Source organism: Ylistrum balloti, unplaced genomic scaffold (genome assembly GCF_031769215.1).
Source record: "Ylistrum balloti isolate Yb309-2 unplaced genomic scaffold, AGI_CSIRO_Ybal_v1 Utg369762, whole genome shotgun sequence".
NCBI lineage: Eukaryota > Metazoa > Mollusca > Bivalvia > Pectinida > Pectinidae > Ylistrum > Ylistrum balloti.
The window spans coordinates 942650-966926 of NW_026781960.1; the positions used below are offsets into that span (position 1 = coordinate 942650).

A 24277-nucleotide genomic window follows, 5' to 3' on the forward strand; every position below is an offset into this window, starting at 1 on the left:
CCTACATGTACACTATAACTCTGCCACTTTCAGGTGTTTAAAATAAATATTAATCTATAGACGTAAAGTTATGGAGGAAGGGTGGTGAATCAGCAATTTGACAGACAAATAGTGTTACTGCTTTTAGCTTTCACAAATATTTAGTCTGCGTTGCCTCTTGTCTTGAAGTACTGCATACACTCTTAAAGATTATTGCTCAACTACTTCAATCTGGAACTCGATGTCAGTAACCATGTTCCAAGGCTGAAATTTCTCGTCCACAAATTGATCCAGATTTTGTCATTAATCTCTAGTTATCAAAAGTGAACGTGTTAAAATTTAGTGGAAAATCAGCTAGGCTTCCCTTCAAAATGTTTTAGTTATATCCGTCATTTAGTGATTGACCAATCGGTTCTATCAATCCCGATACACATTGATTTAGGCAAAAAATATGTAGCATTTTCTTAATTAATCAACTGTGTTACCAAACATGTCCCGATTTGGTCTACACCAAAAGTTGCTCATCTGCTCGGATTCATTGTTCGTGTTTTTACTAAAAGTTAAGACACTAAAGTTATTTTAATGAATGTCCGGACACAGTGTATTAAACTACATGTATACCCTCTTACTTATCCGAATTTCCCCTAGCTTCCATACCAGACATTAGACATTTTAACGGACAGATGTGTAGTATCACAGACATGTAGCCAATGACTCGGAGTAAACTCGGGTAGAGGTTATACGTGTGTGGAGCTTACCGTCCACTTTTCACCACTAACTCCCTTTTCATCCGATCGAAATGACCTAGAATATGGACATCTGACATAGACATTACAGGATTTAAGGAAATATTTATGGGTAGGCAAATATTCTTGATCCAAATTCATGATCACAGAGGTCACATACGCCAAAAACTGGAAACGATTTTTCACACTTGAAAAGCGTGTACATACTCCGGAGGGGATCTCTGGCTCTTTTAAAATATCCCATCCACAGCACGTTCACGGTTGTGTCAAGCCTTTTAGACACCGAAGTTATCAAATATGTCTAATATTGTGAAAAAATATCTACGAAGTTTTGACCTCCAATTGTGAACAACTCTCATAATAACGTCATTCGAGAGCAGAGGAAAATGTCCTTGTAAAAGCACAGTTCCTATGCGATTTGCTTAAAATAGGAAGTAAAAGAAGCGGTCTTTGGGCAGCTTGTTTACAGTGACCTACTTTCTCGGCAACATCGCACATTTCTATGTACCGTACATGTCCTTGATGTAACATGTCCATTTCCCCTCATTTGGATGCGGGGATTCTAGAGAATCTTCGGTCAAGTCCTTCTACATTGAACCTTGGAGTCAACTTCACAATAAAATGTATTGTATATCAACAGTTTCAAAATTCGGTAAACATCTATGTAAGAAAAACACGACTTGGTCTGTTCACTTCGGTCTTATTGGCCAGTACATAAGTACAACGATCGCATTTTATAAATGTGTAGTCTGAAAACATATATACACCAGTTAAAAGCCCTTGAATAATTTATATGCGGGCATGAAATTGGCAGAGCATGGTGGTGAAAAGTATTCAACCATTAACGAATCGTATAATATCGGTGTTACTATATAGATAAAACTGTACGGAGTACACAGAGCGGTCTCCATAGAAATATTTCATAAATCCGTGACGATTCCATTAGCTTAGTTGTGTGTGTTACCACACATAGCATTTCTTAGGTTATTTACGGTGGTGACGAGTTTGCTTTTGTTTGATCAGTTGTAGTAAGGACACACAAGTCAACACATTCGAACCGGAGTACACTACTGCTAAACCGTGGGCGCATCTGTCGATCAATTTTCGACCTAATTCTAGTGTTAACAGGAACTAACAGAAGTGGAGCGACAGAATGTCCCAAGACATGGAGTATGTCGACCTGGTGCGCACAGATCTGGAGGGATATGCGCCGGCCTCCAATCTTGCTTTTAATGAAAGGATAAGAAATTTGATTGAACAAGGAGGAAATGTTTATCATTTCGCCTTCGGACAGTCGCCATTTCCAGTAATACAGATAGCTACTGAGGCTTTAAGGGAAAATGCCCACCAAAACGCCTACCTCCCCGTGGCAGGTTGGTGTTGTGTGTGCATATGTGTGAGTTCTGCGGTTTGTGCTTTTGTTTTTAAAAATAGATATCCGTGTGTTGTATATCGTAGGCCAAGCTTGCGTGAAATCGGGAGCTTCTATATCACCAAACGCATGTGGTAATTAAATATCAGGACTAGACCAAATCTAAATCTAACAGTGCTTTTCCTTGATATCTGGCGATAAACATTTTGTGTATCTTAATCAACTCTCTAACGTGATCTCTAGTTGGAGGGTCGGATAATGGCGGGGAAATGTCATGGTTACAATCAATATCTTAAGCGTATGGTTAATTATTCAGATATATTCTGTTTTGGTGACGTATGATTAATTATTCAGATATATTCTGTTTTGGTGACATATTAATTTTTCAGATATATTCTGTTTTGGTGACACATGATTGATTATTCAGATATATTCTGTTTTGGTGACATATTAATTTTTCAGATATATTCTGTTTTGGTGACACATGATTGATTATTCAGATATATTCTGTTTTGGTGACACATGATTGATTATTCAGATATATTCTGTTTTGGTGACATATTAATTTTTCAGATATATTCTGTTTTGGTGACACATGATTGATTATTCAGATATATTCTGTTTTGGTGACACATGATTGATTATTCAGATATATTCTGTTTTGGTGACATATTAATTTTTCAGATATATTCTGTTTTGGTGACACATGATTGATTATTCAGATATATTCTGTTTTGGTGACGTATGATTAATTATTCAGATATATTCTGTTTTGGTGACATATTAATTTTTCAGATATATTCTGTTTTGGTGACACATTAATTTTTCAGATATATTCTGTTTTGGTGACACATGATTGATTATTCAGATATATTCTGTTTTGGTGACACATGATTGATTATTCAGATATATTCTGTTTTGGTGACACATGATTGATTATTCAGATATATTCTGTTTTGGTGACATATTAATTTTTCAGATATATTCTGTTTTGGTGACACATGATTGATTATTCAGATATATTCTGTTTTGGTGACACATGATTGATTATTCAGATATATTCTGTTTTGGTGACACATGATTGATTATTCAGATATATTCTGTTTTGGTGACTGTTACCCCGTTATGTTGTACTATCCTTATGTTATACAAAAGACCAGCAACAACCGTTCTCAAGTACAAATGTTGAGTATTAACACAAGTTACAACAATGATAACATGTATGGCCTGAGTATCGAGCTTAACAAGTTACTCCTTCCACGGCCACACCAGGACTGACTCTATTTGCTGTGATCTTACAGTTTATCCTAAAGCAACTATAATCTAATTCTGATAGGGAAAGTGTCTTCTACTGATCTACAATTAAACCGTGACCAGTTAATGTCTCCATGGTGGAGAGCATGCCCAGCCAATGTTTCACGGCATGATTCTGACACTAAGGTGACCGCAATTAAACTATCTGTCTGATAAGCCAGCCGGTCACATTAAGATTTAACGCAAATTATGTTCTACACTTGAGTGACAAATTTCACTATTAACATCCCCCTGCCTAAGAAAACTTTTACGGTCTAAAAGTTCAGAGATAGCAAACTGCTCATGATACTCAGGCTGAGATAATATTTAGTATGTACACAAACACTGGTAAGTTTACTTGAACAACAGTTAATTCTAAATTCTACAATATACTGTTAACTTCCTTGGATAAGGTACTTCTGTTAGACTGTCACTGTTTGTTCTTAAGGTATACACATAACAACCTTATCACATGTTCACAATTGATGATACATCCAGAGTCAGTGTTCGTCTCCTTTTTTTTCAAAATATATACACTATTTATTCAATTCTGGATAGTCCATCCGCATTGGCATTTTCCTGGCCCCGTCGATATCTGATTGTATAATGAAACTGTTGTAATGCCAGTGCCCATCTTAACAGTCTCTGATTCTTTTGCTTGGTCCTATCAAGCCATTTAAGTGGATTGTGGTCAGTCAAAATGGTAAAGTGAACACCACTAATATAATAGGAGAATGACTCAACACTCCAAACGATAGCTAAACATTCCTTCTCCACTGTAGAGTAATTTTGTTCCCGCGGCAGTAACTTTCTGCTGATGTACGCAATAGGGTGTTCCTTATTGTTGATATTCTGACTTAAGACCGCTCCAATAGCCACGTTGCTGGCATCAGTCTGAATGACGAAGGGCTCTTTAAAATCTGGATTTGCTAGTACCGGTGCCTTGGTCATCTCGTCCTTTAGTTGGTTGAATGCATTTACAGTGTCATCCATCCATTTGGGTTGCCTTGGTTTGTCTTTCCTTAGCATGTTGGTCAATGGAGCCGATATCTTGGCATAATCCTGAATGAAACGCCGATAATAACCAGTCATACCTAGAAATGACCTAATCCCTTTTTTGGTTTGTGGGAGGGGGAAGTCAACCATGGCTTGAACCTTCCGACTATCTGGTTTAAGCTTTCCTTTCCCGACAATGTGTCCCAGACAGTAAAGTTCCTCTTCACCAAATTGACATTTTGATGGCTTTACTGTTAATCCACTTTCCCGAAGTTTGTCCAATACAGTCTTGATATGTTCAAGGTGTTCCTTCCATGTGTCGCTGTATACCACTATATCATCAAAGTAAGCGACCACATGTTCTACTCCTGCTAACAGTCTGTCCATCATTCTTGCAAATGTAGCAGGCGCTGTTTTCATACCAAAAGGCATTACCTTGAATTGGAAGTGTCCAAATTCAGTTACGAAAGCTGACTTTTCCTGTGAATCTGGAGACAGAGGTATCTGCCAGTATCCCTTTGCTAGGTCCATAGTGCTGAGGTATTGAGCTTTGCCTAGCTTTTCAAATATCTCGTCCACCCTGGGTATTGGGTACCCGTCACATACAGTTACGTCGTTGAGTTTCCTGTAATCCACACATAGCCGAGTTGTAGTATCCTTCTTTTCCACCAAAACTATTGGAGATGAGTATGGACTTGAGGAAGGTGTTATATAACCACGCTCTATCATTTCATCCAACATTTTCTTCACCTCTTGTTTTTTGGCTTGAGGAATTCTGTATGGCTGTTGTCGGATTGGTTTCTCACACGTTGTCCTCAGGCTGTGCGTAACTAACAATGTTTTTCCTGGATTAGGATTTATGACATCACTGTATTCTTGACAAAGCTGACGGATTTCTTGGCGCTGTGACTTATCTAACATTTTGCCAAGTGTAACATCCAGTGTTACCTCCAATGTTGAATTAGAACCGTCAAAATCAGAATCGGCGATGTCAACCTTTTCGACAAACATGACGTTTTGGACAGCTCTATTGTACTTCCGTAGTAGGTTGATATGATAAACAACTCGTTTACGACGTCCTCCAACATTGACCTCATAGTTGACGTCGTTGACTTTCCTTATGACCCTATATGGTCCTTTCCATTGGGCGACCATTTTTGATGTGTCTGATGGTAGTAATAGTAGAACCTCGTCCCCAGGTCGAAGTTCCCGTTTTGTGGCGCTCCTGTCGTACCACTCTTTGATCTTTTGCCGTTTGTGTGTCAGGTTTTCCTGTACTGTTTCTCTAACCATTGCGAGCTTTTCTCTCATATGAACAACATGGTCAATGACAGATTTTCTAAGCTCTCCTTCACCTGTCATGGCTTGCTCTAAAATCTGTAATGGTCCTCTGACCGGCCATCCATATAGCATCTCAAATGGTGAGAATCCCGTTTCCTCATGGGGTACTTCCCTATATGCAAACAATGCATATGGCAACAGCTCGTCCCAGGCTTCCTGATTTGACGTGCAGAGTTTCTTTAACACAGCTTTGAGAGTTGCGTTAAATCTTTCTACCTTCCCATTAGCCTGTGGGTGATATGGCGATGTTGTTATGCCCTTGATTCCCATCACACGGTAGAGTTCTTGTATCATTTTTGAGGTGAAATTTGTGCCCTGGTCTGTCAGAATAACACGAGGCACTCCTACCCTACTGAACAGTTCCACCAATGTGTTAGCTATGGTTTCTGCGTCCACATTCTTTAATGCAAAAGCCTCTGGGTACCTTGTTGCGTCATCCATAACGGTAAGAATAAACCTGTTCCCCTTCTTTGTTCGAGACAGTGGCCCAACAACATCCATAGATATTTTGTAAAATGGCTCACTAATGATCGGTGGTTGTCCTAATGGAGCTTTCTCGTCACCACGTCTTCTGGCGGTCTTTTGACATACGTTACAAGTACTACAGTATTCCTGTATGTCCTTAAAAATTCCTGGCCAATAGAACGAATTAACGACACGCTCTTTGGTCTTTTCTATCCCTAAATGTCCCGCAAGTGGTCTATCATGTCCCAATTTAATGATATTGAGACGTAGTGCCTCTGGTAGTACTACCTGGACTCCATGTTGGGCTCCATCACTAGACTCCCATTTCCTACGGAGAATCCCATTTTCCCAGTACAGGGCATTCTTATCTTCCTGCACAGATTCCTCTGAACTTGCAGCTTTTCTCCGAATGTTGGCTAAAGTTGGATCTTCCTGCTGAAGCTTACTAAGCACTTCAGCATTTACAGCAGAAAGTTCAAGCGGTTCCTCTGTTGTGATGTTAACTGTATCATCCCCATTGCTGTGGGATACAGTCTCACTGATGTTGTCAATGTCCTCACCAACGCCATCGCCATGGTCCAGGTCCACATCGTTCGCCTGTCCAACATCACTTCCCTTACTGGCATCCACTTGGTCCGTGTCGGGGTCCATTCCAACTTTTACATGGCATTCCTTTGCCTTGTCCTCAGCTAGCCTTTCTTCAGCAATGTTATTACGATGTTGTGCACGCGTAACAACATTCACAGCCTTTGATTGTCTCTCTATGATGTCTACCCCCAACAGGGCTTCAGCGACAAGGTCAGGCACTAATCCGACCTGAGCATGTCCCTTATAATATGGCGTGTCCATATCAACGATAGCCAGTTTGGCTGAAAACGGCTGTCCAGTCGCTGTACACAGCGTCTCCCGCTGACCCTCCAATACACAACTTGGGTCCACCAGGTCTTCCCTAATCAAGGTCATCGCTGACCCAGTGTCTTTCACGAAACTAATATCACGGCCATTGACCTCTCCTGGGACATGGATAAGTCCTCCCGTGTATTGTCGCACTAAAAAACCTGCAAGATTTTTACCTTCTCTGTTTTTTGGACATTTCCTCGCGAAGTGCCCGTACTTGTTACAATTGTAACACTGCACACTTTTCATTTGCTCTGTCGATTGCTCCTTTCTCTGGTCCCGATCAGAGGTAAAAGTTTTTCCATTTATACTTTTACCTTGCGTTGATTTGTTTATATTCCGTTCAGGTAGAATATAATCCTCTGCGGCTTCAACCACACTGCTCGACCCTTTGTTACGGCGTATCCATTGTGCTTGTGACACTGGCAATGCACTAAGAAAATATTCCTCTTTGAATTTTTCCATGACATCCTCTACTGAGTCCACAAATCTAGTAAGATATTGTTCAATTCTTGCCATAAGTCCTCTGTATGTTTCCTTTGGTTCCCTTTGGGCTGTCTGTAATAGCTTGAAATATTGGTAGGGCCTTTTCCCGTACCTGTCCATTAGGGCTTTACAAAGTTCTTCAAATGACCCATGTGCTTGAATAGCTACCTCTCTGGCCTCACCTGTTAACAAGGTTCTCAGCTGTAGCATTTTTACTTCTTCTGTCCATCCAGCCTGTGTTGATAAAGCAGTAAACTCTGATAAGAATGTCACTATATCCTCACTTTCAGTATGATTATAAGGTTGAAGTTTCAGTCTAAACGGCACAGGGTTAGAATTTGTCTCACACCGTTCCTTTTGAAGTTTTGCTTTTTCAATCTCTAGTTCCAATTCTTTCACTTTCCTTTGATGTTCTCTTTCCTTTTCTTCGGCGTCCATTCTCATCTTTTCTCTTTCAACTTCCATCGTCATCCTTTCTCTTTCGAAATTCATTTGGCGTTCTTTTTCCTCTTTCTCTGCTTGAATTTCGAGTCTTCTTATTTCCAACTTTGTTTGTGCTGCCGTCATCTTCGCAGTTTCCGTTTCTTCAGTCGTCGACATATTGAACAGTTCTAATGAGCGTTATATCTTTGATAACGGAGTCCTTCTCCTTAGAATGATCCTTTACCGCTGCCACCAGAATATGTTACCCCGTTATGTTGTACTATCCTTATGTTATACAAAAGACCAGCAACAACCGTTCTCAAGTACAAATGTTGAGTATTAACACAAGTTACAACAATGATAACATGTATGGCCTGAGTATCGAGCTTAACAAGTTACTCCTTCCACGGCCACACCAGGACTGACTCTATTTGCTGTGATCTTACAGTTTATCCTAAAGCAACTATAATCTAATTCTGATAGGGAAAGTGTCTTCTACTGATCTACAATTAAACCGTGACCAGTTAATGTCTCCATGGTGGAGAGCATGCCCAGCCAATGTTTCACGGCATGATTCTGACACTAAGGTGACCGCAATTAAACTATCTGTCTGATAAGCCAGCCGGTCACATTAAGATTTAACGCAAATTATGTTCTACACTTGAGTGACAAATTTCACTATTAACAGTGACATATTAATTTTTCAGATATATTCTGTTTTGGTGACACATGATTGATTATTCAGATATATTCTGTTTTGGTGACACATGATTGATTATTCAGATATATTCTGTTTTGGTGACATATTAATTTTTCAGATATATTCTGTTTTGGTGACACATGATTGATTATTCAGATATATTCTGTTTTGGTGACATATTAATTTTTCAGATATATTCTGTTTTGGTGACACATGATTGATTATTCAGATATATTCTGTTTTGGTGACACATGATTGATTATTCAGATATATTCTGTTTTGGTGACATATTAATTTTTCAGATATATTCTGTTTTGGTGACACATGATTGATTATTCAGATATATTCTGTTTTGGTGACACATGATTGATTATTCAGATATATTCTGTTTTGGTGACATATTAATTTTTCAGATATATTCTGTTTTGGTGACACATTAATTTTTCAGATATATTCTGTTTTGGTGACACATGATTGATTATTCAGATATATTCTGTTTTGGTGACACATGATTGATTATTCAGATATATTCTGTTTTGGTGACACATGATTGATTATTCAGATATATTCTGTTTTGGTGACACATGATTGATTATTCAGATATATTCTGTTTTGGTGACATATTAATTATTCAGATATATTCTGTTTTGGTGACACATGATTGATTATTCAGATATATTCTGTTTTGGTGACACATGATTGATTATTCAGATATATTCTGTTTTGGTGACATATTAATTTTTCAGATATATTCTGTTTTGGTGACATATTAATTTTTCAGATATATTCTGTTTTGGTGACATATTAATTATTCAGATATATTCTGTTTTGGTGACACATGATTGATTATTCAGATATATTCTGTTTTGGTGACGTATGATTAATTATTCAGATATATTCTGTTTTGGTGACACATTAATTTTTCAGATATATTCTGTTTTGGTGACATATTAATTATTCAGATATATTCTGTTTTGGTGACACATGATTGATTATTCAGATATATTCTGTTTTGGTGACACATGATTGATTATTCAGATATATTCTGTTTTGGTGACACATGATTGATTATTCAGATATATTCTGTTTTGGTTACGCATGATTAAAGATCATAGACGTAAGGTCGTATATGATGCTCACTTATATTTTAAATTACCATGTGGTAGCAATTTTGATAGAATATTTGTTGTGAAAAAGATTCAAGTTGACAGAGTAAGTTATACTAAGCATATAGTTTGTAAGGATTAAAGTGGAGATTGACCTGATGGATGCTCATAACTTATTGAAAATTTTTGGAGTCACAGTTCAAAGTTTTGGATAGTCTTTTTTTAATTTCAATTAATAATAAAGGATCTTTCCCGTTACATTTTGTGCTGTGACCAAACCTTGCTTAACAAAGGTAAACCCGAACTTGGATTGTTAGATGTGATGTCTTTGGGATGGGGTTGATCGTCAGCGACCAGTTAGTTCAGTAGGTAGAGCATCCGTCTAGAGTTCTGAAGGTCCTGGGTTGGAACCCCAATCTGGCGGCACATTTTTCTACTCCTTTTACAATATTAATCACATCTCATAGGAATTGGAGTTATTAGGACTTGTTAGTGTTATTGAGGTAGAATAGGAATTTGAATAAATAGAGTGACTGTAGTGATATATTATGTAAGAGTTTTGGTCTCAAAGACCTTGTATCTAGTATATATGTCTGCTTTAAGAACTTGAGAATAATTAGAGAGCGTTTAATATTAAGAGCTTGTAATATTCATTCCTATAATCTGAAAGAGCTTGTAAGAGTTTTCTGTCATGGTGAATACCCTGATGTGTCATCAGTTACAGACACTGAGAGCTTGTTTTCTCAGAAAGTCTCTTCCGACTAGTAATGTGTTTGCTGTAATATTGAGAATCAGAAGTAGAGATAACCGAGTTTCTATGTGACACACATACTTAGGTTGTACCCTCCATATGGCATTGAAGTTGTATTTGGCCATCAAGTACCAGATAACACACCCAATATTGCTACTCATTTGATAGCAAAACTAATTTATGATGGAAATTTCCTAAAAAATGTCCTGTGCTCTTTCCTTTGTAGATTAACGTCTTTGTATAATAAACAGGAAAGCAGAGATTAATAAATTTATCATTCAAGTTAAATTTATATTCTGACCAACTTTAGACAGATTGCTTGTACATTGCTATTGTGCATCGTCCATTGTCATGCGCCATTTATGTCTGTAAACATCAGTAGGGGTTGGCAAATAATGAATTAATTAAAAAGTTTTGATTCAAACCCCCAGGAACTTATTGGGGCCCCGGAGGGGAAATTATGCAATATTTTGTTTCAAAACACTACTCCTTCTTAATGCTGGGGTAGATTATAACCAAATATGGTGTGAAACATTATTGTAGGTGGGTCTTTTAAATCAAGAAAGTTGATTTGACTCCTAGAGACTTGGGGAGGAGGCCCCAAAAGGGAAATTTAGATAATATTTTGATTCAAAATGTGACTCTTCCTTATGGTTTTAATGGATTTCAATTAAATTTGGTCTAAAACATCATTGAGAATGGGAAATCATTTTATAAATTCAGAAAGTTGATTAAACCTCTAGAGACTTCGGTACGGGCTTCAAAAGGACCAGGGAGTAGGGCCCCAAATGGGAAAGTTAGTCAATGATTTTGCTTCAAAACGCTATTCTTCCTTAATGCTTGAATGGATTATACCAAATGTGGTCTGAATTATCATCACGGAGATTCATTAGATTTGTTCGACTATCATCTGCAGTGCTGTGGTTTGTCCATTCATGCCTTGATTGTGAGATGACCATTTAGGGCCATGGCCCTCTTGTTAGGAAATCAGACCTAAAGGATCAGGATGACCTATAATCATCATTTTTCATCTGTTGTCGTGCTCCATCTGCCATGTGTAAACTTTCCATTCAAATGACTTCTTCTCAATAACCAAAAGGCTCAGTTTTCTGATATTGGGCATGTAGCATGCTGTGGTGGAGGGCTATCAGATTTGTTCAAATGGTTGACTTTGACCCATGTTCAAGGCCACAGGTGTCAAATATGCCAAAATCTTCAAATAACTTGTCCTGAATAACCAAAATTCTCAGGGTGTTGACTTTCGCCTGTAGCATGCTGGGGTGAAGGGCAACAAGTTTATAAAAAGGAATGATATTGACCCACTTTCAAGGTCAAAGGAATCAAATGTGTTGAAATCTTTAAAGTACTTATTCTCAATAACCAAAAGTCCTGGATACTGATATTGGTCTGTGGCATGCTGGGATTAAAAGTTACCAATTTTGCTCATGTGATTGACCTTGTCCCTTTTTAAAGGTCACAAGTGTCATATGTGTTAAAATCTTAAATTGACTTCTTCTCAATAATAAAAAGATCCAGGCTATCAATATTGATTCTGTTACATAATTAGATGAGGGGCTACCAGATTTATTCAAATGATTGACCTTGACCTACTTTCAAGGTCTCTTGGGTCGAATGAATTGAGATCTTAAAGTTTCTTTTTCAACAAGCAATAGGTGAGACTCATGGTATTTATGTAGTAACAGGCACGAGGGCAGATTGATAAGTAGTGAGCCTTGTATTGAAGAAGTTAGCAGGAATGTCTAATATTTCCTGACTTTTAAAGCTGTGTACCTGAAGACTGGTGGTATTTGGTCAATTAATGTTGAATTGAAGAGGTAGCACTCTAAGGTAAACAAGGCAAGAGACTTTTGGAAAATGATATCACTGGAAGAGCAGTGATTCAATACTTGCATAAGAAATTGAGCATCCATCTTATTCACCTGATCTTGGTCCAGCAGACTTTCACCTATTTACAAAATTGGATAAGGCCATTTCCTGTACAGACTTGGGTCAGATGATGATGTCATACATGCATTAAAGGATGTTCTGAACAGTCAAGAAGATGGCATCTTTAAACGTCGCTGACAAAAATGAATAGATACTGAATACCGGTACTAATATTGATAAAATCATAACGTCCATCAAAAGTCAAACCCTTAATATGAGGCTCACTCAGCTCTTGTTTAAGGAATAGAATTTCAAGTTAGCAGTTTTTTTTATAAACTGACAATGTCTTCTATGCAAGCTATAGCATAGTTGAGCAATTTAGGCCTATTTGGCCACTTTTATAAATAGATCCTTATGGTTAGATGACCATTTCAGCCTGTGGACACTAACTAAACAATGTCTCGGTAGAATTTTTCATCTTGTTTCAAACATGCTGTAATTGAGATTACTTTTTTCCAACAAAGGTTTACACGAGTTGCGCCATGGCATCAGCAAATTTCACGCAAAGTATGACAACATTGAAGTGGATCCCAGTGACATTATTGTTGGACCAGGTAGTAAGGAGCTGATATTTCTTCTTCTACAAATATTCAATGGAGGTATGTAAAGATGTCTGGATATCATCAGTTATGGCTTAATTAATTCTAATAATTTTACTGTGTCTGACAATAGATGGCCATGCCTGACGAGGACCACACACATATATGTATTGCTATTTTGTAAGATTTTCAACCATGAAATGATATTTCATTGTCCTGTAATAAGTTTGAAGATTTTCAACCATGAAATGATATTTCATTGTCCTGTAATAAGTTTTGAGTGACTTTGATTGAAACAAAATGTGTTGGCACGCAGAGGTCTTGTAATAAAGCCTCCCTTGGAAGCAATATAATGGGCCCCTGGACTTATTGTCTTGTAATAAGCCCACCCCTGATGTTGAGATAAAAGCAATATGTCAGACCTCATGGCTTCTGTCCTTTAATAAGCCCACCATTGACTGTGCTTAAGAAATGATATGTTGACCCTCTCTTGTCCTGTAATAAGCCCATCCCCTGACTTTGAGTAAGAAGCAATGTGTTGACCCCCTTTGTGTCCTGTAATAAGCCCACCCCCTGACTCTTGAGTAAGAAACAGTTTGTTGACCCCCCTGGTGTCCTGTAATAAGCCCACCCAATACTTTGAGCTAGAAGCATATGTTGACCCCTTAGGTCCTAATAAGTCCATCCCATAACTTTGGGTGAGAGGTAATGTGTTGGCCCCATGGTGTCCTGTAATAAGCCCATCCCCTGACTTTGAGCCAAACATGATGTATTGTAATAGTCTTATGAGATAAATCGTGACCTCATCAAGTGTGATGTTAGATAACTTTCCTGTTACCTTGTTTCCAGACGTGATTGTGATTTCACCATCATGGACGACATACAAACCCCAGACAAAGCTATCATGCCACAAAGCATATGTGATAGAAACAAGCATAGAAAATGACTGGAAGATAACACCAGGGCTTGTACAACAGGTATGGTACATTGGGAATCAACATTCCACAGATATGGGAAGTGTGTTACACACTGAAACTGTATCAAAATCATTTGTATGTTTAATAATTTGATTAATACAGAAAATACAGAATAGTTTGCACATTATGTGTTACGTAATCTACATTGTATCCAATATCAAGTAACCTGATGTCTGGGTTAGTCCTGTAGAATCAAGAGCGATGTTTTTAAGGGTTGTCAGACATTAAACAAGCATATTGTTAACATACCTTTAAGTATGTAGACAATGTTCTATATTATATTTAACATTCTTTCGGTTAAAGTAGATTCAGGATCAATTTGGAAAATTCTAAACTCTGATCTAGAGAGAATGAATATCAGGTGATTCCAGTATTTATCAGGATTTAAGCAGCTAGATCGTGATATAACAAGTTGACCTGGCAAAGTCAGTAGAGTTGGCAAAACTGAAACTTGTTTACATTTAAGTATTGGTTGAAATGGCCAGGTAGATCTTCCTTGTACCAGGACGAGCCTCTATTCGTAGCAAGCTTTGACGACCGTAAATGACATTTTACATAACATTGATAGAATAAAACCACTGTTTTTATGTAATTAGCTCGTCAGCACAGAGTTCCACATGTAACAAAACACACATGACCAGAACTGATATACCTTATAAACAGGCTAGTCCCAAAGGATGTTTCTGTTTTTCTTGTAAGCAAATACTAAAATATGGGTCGCAAGAAATAAATACTTCTCAGATCTGACCTAGGAATATTAGTTTTTTAGGTCATCAGCAGGCAACATGGCTTTCCTCTAGATAATTGTCGAGAAAGAAATAAAGTTTAGATTTTTTCAACATCTGTAAAATAATTAAAACTACAGTGAATTTCAATTGTTCATCTGACCTCACAAAGAAATGATATCCTAGACTTGTAGCCACCTTTATGTAAATATACAACCGATACTTACATCATTCCAAAATGTTGAAAATTATTTGTCAATTATCCTTATTCCTTTTGAGCTGCCTCCCTCAAACTCCCTACTGCAGCTTTGGCCTTGAACTCTGAAGAGGGCCCCCCATTTCATTTCAATCTACATACACACCAAAGGCATTTAGCTATGCACCAGCTTCCTACCAAATTAATGTTGGCAAATATTCCTTAGTTTCAGATTTGGAATTATGTTATAACATACATGGTTTGTGTGTTATTTCTCGAAAATTGGTTAATGTCTATAAGCTCCCAATCCTGTGTTTAGTAGGTAGACCCCTTTCTTTGAGGTGTACTGGAATGGACAAGACAAATGGGGCTGCATTAGCTCATTCAGGACAGCATAAGACTATATATCTTGTGTTTAATATCAGAAGTGTGTGGTTCGACAAGGTGATGATCAGAGGTGTGTGGTTTGACGTGGTGATGATCAGAGGTGTGTGGTTCGACGTGGTGAAGATTTAAGGTGTGTGGTTCGCAGAGGTGATGATCAGAAGTGTGGTTTAATGAGGTTAAGATCAGAGGTGTGTAGTTTGATGGGGTTAAGATCAGAGGTGTGTAGTTTGATGGGGTTAAGATCAGAGGTGTGTAGTTTGATGGGGTAAAGATCTAAGGTATGTAGTTTGATGGGGTAAAGATCTAAGGTGTGTAGTTTGATGGGGTAAAGATCAGAGGTGTGTAGTTTGATGGGGTAAAGATCTAAGGTGTGTAGTTTGATGGGGTAAAGATCAGAGGTGTGTAGTTTGATGGGGTAAAGATCTAAGGTGTGTAGTTTGATGGGGTAAAGATCAGAGGTGTGTGGTTCGACGTGGTGAAGATTTAAGGTGTGTGGTTCGCAGAGGTGATGATCAGAAGTGTGGTTTAATGAGGTTAAGATCAGAGGTGTGTAGTTTGATGGGGTTAAGGTCTGAGGTGTGTGGTTTGATGGGGTTAAGGTCTTAGGTGTGTGGTTTGATGGGTAAAGGCCTGAGGTGTGTAGTTTGATGGGGTAAAGATCAGAAGTGTGTGGTTTGATGGGGTTAAGGTCTGAGGTGTGTGGTTTGATGGGGTTAAGGTCTTAGGTGTGTGGTTTGATGGGTAAAGGCCTGAGGTGTGTGGTTTGATGGGGTAAAGATCAGAAGTGTGTGGTTGGATGGGATTAAGGTCTGAGGTGTGTGGTTTGATGAGGTAAAGATCAGAGGTATGTGGTTTGATGGGGAAAGGCCTGAGGTGTGTGATTTGATTAGGTAAAGATCAGAGATGTGTGGTTTGATGGGGTTAAGGTCTGAGGTGTGTGGTTTGATTAGGTAAAGATCAGAGGTGTGTGGTTTGATGGGATTAAGGTCTGAGGTGTGTTGTTTGATGGGGTTAAGGTCTGAGGTGTGTGTTTTGATGGAAGAAAGGTCCGAGGTGTGTGGTTTGATGGGGTTAATGTCTGAGGTTTGTGGTTTGATTAGGTTAAGGTCAGAGGTGTGTGGTTTGATGAGGTAAAGATCAGAGATGTGTGGTTTGATGGGGTAAAGATCAGAGGTGTGTGGTTTGATGGGGTTAAGATCTGAGGTTTGTGGTTTGATGGGGGTAAAGATCAGAAGTGTGTGGTTTGATGGGGTTAAGGTTTGAGGTGTGTGGTTTAAAGAGGTAAAGATCAGAGGTATGTGGTTTGATGGGGTTAAAGTCTGAGGTGTGTGGTTTGATTAGGTAAAGATCAGAGGTGTGTGGTTTGATGGGGTAAAGATCAGAAGTGTGTGGTTTGATGGGGTTAAGATCAGAGGTGTGTGGTTTGATGGGGTAAAGATCAGAGGTGTGTGGTTTGATGGGGTTAAGGTCTGAAGTGTGTGGTTTGATGAGGTAAAGATCACAGGTGTGTGGTTTGATGGGGTTAAGGTCTGAGGTGTGTGGTTTGATGGGGTTAAGGTCTGAGGTGTGTGGTTTGATGAGGTAAAGATCAGAGGTATGTGGTTTGATGGGTAAAGGCCTGAGGTGTGTGATTTGATTAGGTAAAGATCAGAGATGTGTGGTTTGATGGGGTTAAGGTCTGAGGTGTGTGGTTTGATTAGGTAAAGATCAGAGGTGTGTGGTTTGATGGGATTAAGGTCTGAGGTGTGTTGTTTGATGGGGTTAAGGTCTGAGGTGTGTGTTTTGATGGAGTTAAGGTCCGAGGTGTGTGGTTTGATGGGGTTAATGTCTGAGGTTTGTGGTTTGATTAGGTTAAGGTCAGAGGTGTGTGGTTTGATGAGGTAAAGATCAGAGATGTGTGGTTTGATGGGGTAAAGATCAGAGGTGTGTGGTTTGATGGGGTTAAGATCTGAGGTTTGTGGTTTGATGGGGTTAAGGTCTGAGGTGTGTGGTTTGATGAGGTAAAGATCAGAGGTGTGTGGTTTGATTAGGTAAAGGTCTGAGGTGTGTGGTTTGATGAGGTGAATATCTGGGGTGTGTGGTTTGATCCCTACATTTGGATGGTCTGCATGTCTTCATATTGTAATACTTCAGTTAAAAAATAGTGTTTTTTTTTCTTATGAATGTTTTTATGTGGTTCATCTCGAAGTGATTTCCTCTTATATCAAAACTAGGTTACACTGACCTATATCTTGACCTTTTTCATTAAAATTGCACGTCTTGGATTGGTGGTGTACCACATACTAGATACTAAAAATCTATCTTCCATAACATTCTGTACAGGTATAAAAGTGTGTTTAGTGTCACGGTCAATCATATATTTTTATAGTTCCACATATTCAGATATGTTTCATGGTTTTTATAAGCATTTTAATTAATTAGCAATTTTCACCCATTTATGGTTTAGGATTAGGATATGGGGATCAAGCACGGGAAGCCATATTTCTGACATTCCATACTGTGCACAGAGTGTGCTTAAAACCTAGATGTGATTGTAAAATTGAGCTGGGTTATTTTACCCACGGCGAGGTTCATTCTAACCCTCGTATGAGACAGTGAGGCTGTTATTGACAGTGCTGTGTAGGCATCATCTCCAGGTTCTAAGTAAATCTAGCAACCTCAAGGTCCATTTTAATCAATGTATGAGGCAGTAAGGCTGCCATGGATGGTCCTGTGTGGGCATTTGTAGGTTCTAGGTGAATCAAATGACTTTATGTGAACATCGTGTGATATAGACTGTTACTATTATCCCATTATCTTAGCGATTTAAGTTCAAGGATAACTTCCTGTGAAGGGATATATTAGGTAGTTATTTACAAGTACAGAAATTCTGCAAAAGATTCTTGCTTGATAAAATAAGAATAGCTGCAGCATCGCCAACTCGCCTGATTTCATCAGCTCAGCCAAGTAATGATCATATCATGAACTGCTTAAATTGTGAAAAATGCTGGAATCATCTGACATTGCTTCACTTCTGATCAATTTTTGAAAATTTATAATTCAATTTTTTTGGACCTAATAAAGTCAAAATACTGTTTAAATAATTATAACCTCGAACATTAACTTGATACATACATATGATAAAACTGTACAATGGAATTCAGTACAAGTTGTCTTTATCTCTAATGTCGCTGTTGGCTTGGAAGGATTAAGACCAGATGTTATATGACAAAAGGATGGCCACACTGTAGCTGTCATTTGTAATGGCTATCAAATGTATTAAAGTTTAGTTATTTAATACAAGTTTATTTGATAATTTTTATAACCAGAATTTAACTGATCTTAATCAGAGTTATTGAGGGGTGCTCTGCTGTAAATTGTTGGGTTTTAATTGGCAGTTGATGAAGTGTAACAGTTTGAAGAAGAATCGATTGTTGATCCTCAACAACCCAGACAATCCTAGTAAGTACACTTCGTACTGATATTTAACTTACCCTTTAATAGGCGTGAAATATTCAGTCCTTCAATTCTCTTCTCTCCTACCTCAAATTATAGTATTTTTCCAAGGGGAGTCTTAACATAGTTTTTTGTTTGTGAAACAGATAATATTTGAATTACTTAACAGTTCAATTGTAACTTACCTGACTTCCAGGGCCAATTAGTGAGCTGATGCTGTGGTGTGATGTTTATCATCTGTCAGGCTTCTGTCAATTCTCTTTAGAAAACTTCTGTAGAAGAACCAGTTGGTCTGGCATCATGATATTTTAGCTTGGAGCTTTTTCAGAATGAATTATAAACAATTTTGTGGAAAGAAATGGCAATGACCCATATTCAAATTCACTACAGCCAAATTTGTTAAACACTCGGAACAACTTCTAGTCAACCAAAAGATCTAGGATCCTGATAACTGTCATTCAGGCCCCTGAGATTGAACAGGAATAAGTTTGTAAAAAGAAATGTACTTGACTTGTATTCAAAGTCAATATACCTGGTATAATTTTATGACTTAGTAATTGTAATTTGTGAAACTTTGATATTCAGCCTTACGAAATATTTATTGGAGTCTTCCAGAGAAGACATTGTCAGTTAAAGAGGAATACTGATAGCTAGTTTCAGAAGTTAAATTAGACATTGTTCGGCTTGAAGGTCAATGATAAGGGACATGTATTGTTAGAATCAGTGAGTGATGTTGGCCCAATGGGGCTCTTGTCAATTGTTTGATGGTGTGTTATCATGCGAGTCTATTTTCAGCTGGAACCAGTTATAGTCAGACAGAACTCAAAGCACTCAGGTAACCTAGAAATTGTTAATATAGTAACCATAGAAACCGTGCAAACCATGCGTAATAGCTGGAGTAATACATTGTAACTGTTAATAATCCTATCAGTATAGTGCTGGAGTATTACATTGTAACTGTCAATAATCCTATCAGTATAGTGCTGGAGTAATAAATTGTAACTGTTAATAATCCTATCAGTATAGTTCTGCTGGAGTAATACATTGTAACTGTTAATAGTCCTATCAGTATAGTGCTGGAGTATTACATTGTAACTGTCAATAATCCTATCAGTATAGTGCTGGAGTAATATATTGTAACTGTTAATAATCCTATCAGTATAGTGCTGGAGTATTACATCGTAACTGTTAATAATCCTATCAGTATAGTGCTGGAGTAATATATTGTAACTGTTAATAATCCTATCAGTATAGTGCTGGAGTAATATATTGTAACTGTTAATAATCCTATCAGTATAGTGCTGGAGTATTACATCGTAACTGTTAATAATCCTATCAGTACAGTGCTGGAGTAATACATTGTAACTGTTAATAATCCTATCAGTATAGTGCTGGAGTATTACATCGTAACTGTTAATAATCCTATCAGTACAGTGCTGGAGTAATACATTGTAACTGTCAATAATCCTATCAGTATAGTGCTGCTGGAGTAATATATTGTAACTGTCAATAATCCTATCAGTATAGTGCTGCTGGAGTAATACATTGTAACTCTTAATAATCCTATCAGTACAGTGCTGGAGTAATACATTGTAACTGTCAATAATCCTATCAGTATAGTGCTGGAGTAATACATTGTAACTGTTAATAATCCTATCAGTATAGTGCTGGAGTATTACATTGTAACTGTCAATAATCCTATCAGTATAGTGCTGCTGGAGTAATACATTGTAACTGTTAATAGTCCTATCAGTATAGTGCTGCTGGAGTAATACATATTGTATAGGAAGTTTTTTTTATATTTCGCTTTTGTCAGAAATCAGTTTTTTAGACAACACATTACATCTTATTCTACATATCTTTTTCTGTTGTTTGAAACAGTTGGTAAAGATGTTGTGATTTGTCTTTGTTTCAGTGATGTCTTCCGTGAACACAACATTCTGGTGTTGAGCGATGAAATCTATGGTCGTCTGCATTACAATCAGTCCCATGTTTCTATGGCTAAGGTCAGTGACACAATCACAATGGTAGTAAATCCAGGCCCTGGCATACTTACACATGCTAAAGACTTGTTCAATGTGTTAGTGTAATGTGCCAAAGACTAGATTGTAACAAGAAATGTGATGTTAAATAAAATGTGATAATAGTTGAAATGTGATATAAAGGGAATGTCATATGAAAGGAAATGTGATTGATTATAATCTCAGATTTGGCATTACAAGAAATACTGTTAAAAAAAATGTTCATTTCTCTATCTCTCTGGAATTTTTATACACATAATTTGAAAAATAATTTCAAACATGTATAGGAGTCAGTATATAAAATTTCTTCAGTATACATTTGAAGTGTTAAGTGCGTAAACTTTCAACAGGACATAACCGGTTGAATGTCACAGTCATTTCATATTTGTAATTTTGTTAGTTCTTTAACAGTAACTGAGAGTGAACCTATTTGTTTTTCCAACTGATCAGTTTTGCGATGAAAAGAAAACTGTGTTAACTTGAAAAATACAATTTTGAATGTATGTGTGACATCTGTTACAGGTATATCCTGAGGGTACAATACTATGTACAGGATTGTCCAAATGGGCCAGTGCAGGAGGATGGCGGGTAAGTTGTACAGAGTAACAGAGATCTATGTACCCAGGTGATGAATAAAGATAAAGGATATTAGTTCTCTCTATTGGGGCCATGCAAACAGCAAAACGAAAAAATATTTTTGAGCGTAAACAGGGATATTCACAGGTTTGCTATCAAAAGCATGGTTGTAACAATTGTTTTCACGATTTCATGAAATAGTTTGTTTTACCATTAAATATCCAGGTGTGTAATAGACATGTAGGTCCATTTCTGTCCTTGTATATATCTATATAAAAACATCAAGTTTTATATAATTGATCTGATATCGTCACTTTCTGTTCTGTTACAAATGAAATGGAGGCTGAATAAGTATTTGCTTCACCACAGCTGTTCATTGCACACTGCAATTTAAACATGGATTTTAATTAAATCTTGGTAACAGTTTGTAGCGAGTCTTTTCAACTGATAGCTGAAACCCCATATAATATGGCCGATACATTGCTTTTTCCGTTTGTCAGCGATGACATAATACACCAGTGACAGACTGGGACAAAATTCTGTCATACGTATGAATATTGAATTTCAATGAAAAGCATTAAATATTTTTTATTTATTTTATATTCAGCAATAGTTTTATATATATATTCCTAGATACGTAATTGTTTTATCAATTTCATGATTGTTGAAATTGGTTTGTATTTGTGGAAGTATCATGATCTAAAAATTCTAAAATTAGTGTAGAAAAAAGTTAAAAATGGGCTATGATTGTACTAATAAATAAATGCTGTTTCTGTAGTATTATAATTTAATTATGTTAGATTTTATCAACCACAATTAATAAAAATAACAGCTTCCCAGTGTTAGAGAGCTTATTTTCTAAGTGTATAGGTTTGAATTTCTCTCAACAGATTGGCTATCACATATATCCACCACAGTTGTCTCCCCTGAAGAAGGCAGTCCAGAGTGCTGCGAGTCACACCTATTCCTGTGCTCCAGCACCCATGCAGTATGCAGTATCGAAGGTTATTTCAGAAATTTTAATAGATTCAGATTGTTATTTGAACTATGAGCATTATACCAATAACACAATAGAGTTATCTCCCTTACTTTACATGTCGGTGTTAATGCTTCATCAGTGAACATCTCTTGTTCCTTTAATTATGATCTGGATTTAATTCACAATCATCTTGGAAGAATGTCAAGTTTCTAATTGAATTTTAGAAACTCTACATTCATGATAAGATATTTTTGCATTCGACCTCCAAAATTTATAAACAAATATATGTTATCTCTCTATCTGTTGAACATCAGTACCTGAGATAGACTACCATTGATATTATTACAGTTTGAGGACAGTGAGGTGCTTCATGCTGAATTTGCCTTGATCCACTTGGCATTCATAATTCCTAGGAATATCCATCCGCCAATGCTTATATCTATATTAGTTTACAATTGTAATCTAGTTATAAGGGGAGGTAACCTCAGTTTGTTAGCCGATCATGTGATGTAATACAGACGTTGGGCAGGTTACACCATAGCAATTTCATATGATGGTTAATAAATCATTGGAGAGATTTTGTTAGGGGCTAAAAGTAATATTAAAACAGACAAGATTTATTTTTGAAGGATTTGAATACACATTTAGTCTGACAACTGGAATAATTTACTCTGCTGTCAACACAGTTATATCACTAGAAAAATATTTTTCAGATGTTCAAAGACTTAGATGGCTGTGATGAGTACATGAAGCATTGTTCTAGAATCATGGGAATGGTAGGAATGTACTGTCACAGGTAAGGAACCTACAACTTGTCCCACATGGATCATAGGTAAGGGTGTTGACCTACAACTGGTCCCACATGGATCATATTATGTAGCAGCTATGTTAATAACTAACAAAGATTGTATGATAGTTGGCACCAAAATGATACTGGGATCTTTGTCAAATGGTTCAATTTTTATTTTATTTAAACCTTCTTGACCTAAACTCCCCTTTTCTTCTCATAAAGAACCTAAAAGCCAATGATCATATTTGGCCAGCAGCATTTAAATTCTGGGGTGAAGGGGCCTGGGATTTAGTTATGTAATACACAAAAATAAGACATAGATATATTCATAAGATAACAGTGACAAATAACATATTGTGCAGGGGAATTATGTTGGAAATGAGTATGAACCTTGTATGCTTACAATACAGAACAGGTGAGCAATGCAGTCCCATTGGGCTTCTTGTTATATCTAAGCTAACCTTAAAATGAGCTGAAATTATAATTTCATGAACAAATGTCATTAATCTTTTATGAAAATGAAAGCAGTTTAGCATGTTTTAAATTTCATCATGAAGATTTAGGGTAATTTTTCCTGTTCCCATCATTTGATGATGTACAACAGGCCATAACAATATTGTAGAAATGTCCTTTTTATCAGAGAACTGACCTCGGTGGGAGTAAATGTGGTAAAACCAACAGCTGGCTATTATATTTTCCCTGACTTTGGAGTTGTTAAAAATAAACTCAGGCAGCGTGGAATTGAGACATGTCAACAAATGTGTGATGCCATCTTTGCTGAAACTTCTGTTGCAGTAAGTTGGGTTTCTTTTTCGGAAGAAGAAGAATTAAAAAAGAAAAGTTTTTCATGTAAGACTTCCTTTTCTGTAACAACACGAGAACAAGTCTAGACCACTCCTGTCATTATAGAAGAACCAGTCTAGTGAAACCATTTTTTCTGTCACAACAGTAAAACCTTTCAAGTGAGACCATCATTTCTGTCACCACAGTAGAACCTTTCTAGTGAGACCATAATTGCGGTCACCACAGTTGAACCTTCCCAGTGAGACCATCATTTCTGTCACCACAGTAGAACCAGTCTAGACAGACTTCCTCTCCTGTCAGTGTAGTTTAACTTGTATAGAGAGACCACCCCTTTTGTCACTATTAC

General features: G+C 37.3%; 1 protein-coding gene across 1 annotated transcript in view; it reads left to right on the plus strand.

The window, feature by feature from the left end:
* The window catches only part of LOC132543679 (aspartate aminotransferase-like), a 35548-nt gene that overhangs the window by 8563 nt on the left and 2708 nt on the right, over window positions 1–24277 (plus strand). The window contains exons 2-11 of the mRNA XM_060207194.1: window positions 1749–2098; window positions 12967–13101; window positions 13891–14018; window positions 18704–18767; window positions 19557–19596; window positions 20677–20767; window positions 21305–21370; window positions 22249–22362; window positions 23051–23133; window positions 23768–23921. Coding sequence (XP_060063177.1) covers window positions 1879–2098; window positions 12967–13101; window positions 13891–14018; window positions 18704–18767; window positions 19557–19596; window positions 20677–20767; window positions 21305–21370; window positions 22249–22362; window positions 23051–23133; window positions 23768–23921 — 1095 coding nt within the window. The 5' untranslated portion in view covers window positions 1749–1878. The remainder of the gene's footprint in view (window positions 1–1748; window positions 2099–12966; window positions 13102–13890; window positions 14019–18703; window positions 18768–19556; window positions 19597–20676; window positions 20768–21304; window positions 21371–22248; window positions 22363–23050; window positions 23134–23767; window positions 23922–24277) is intronic.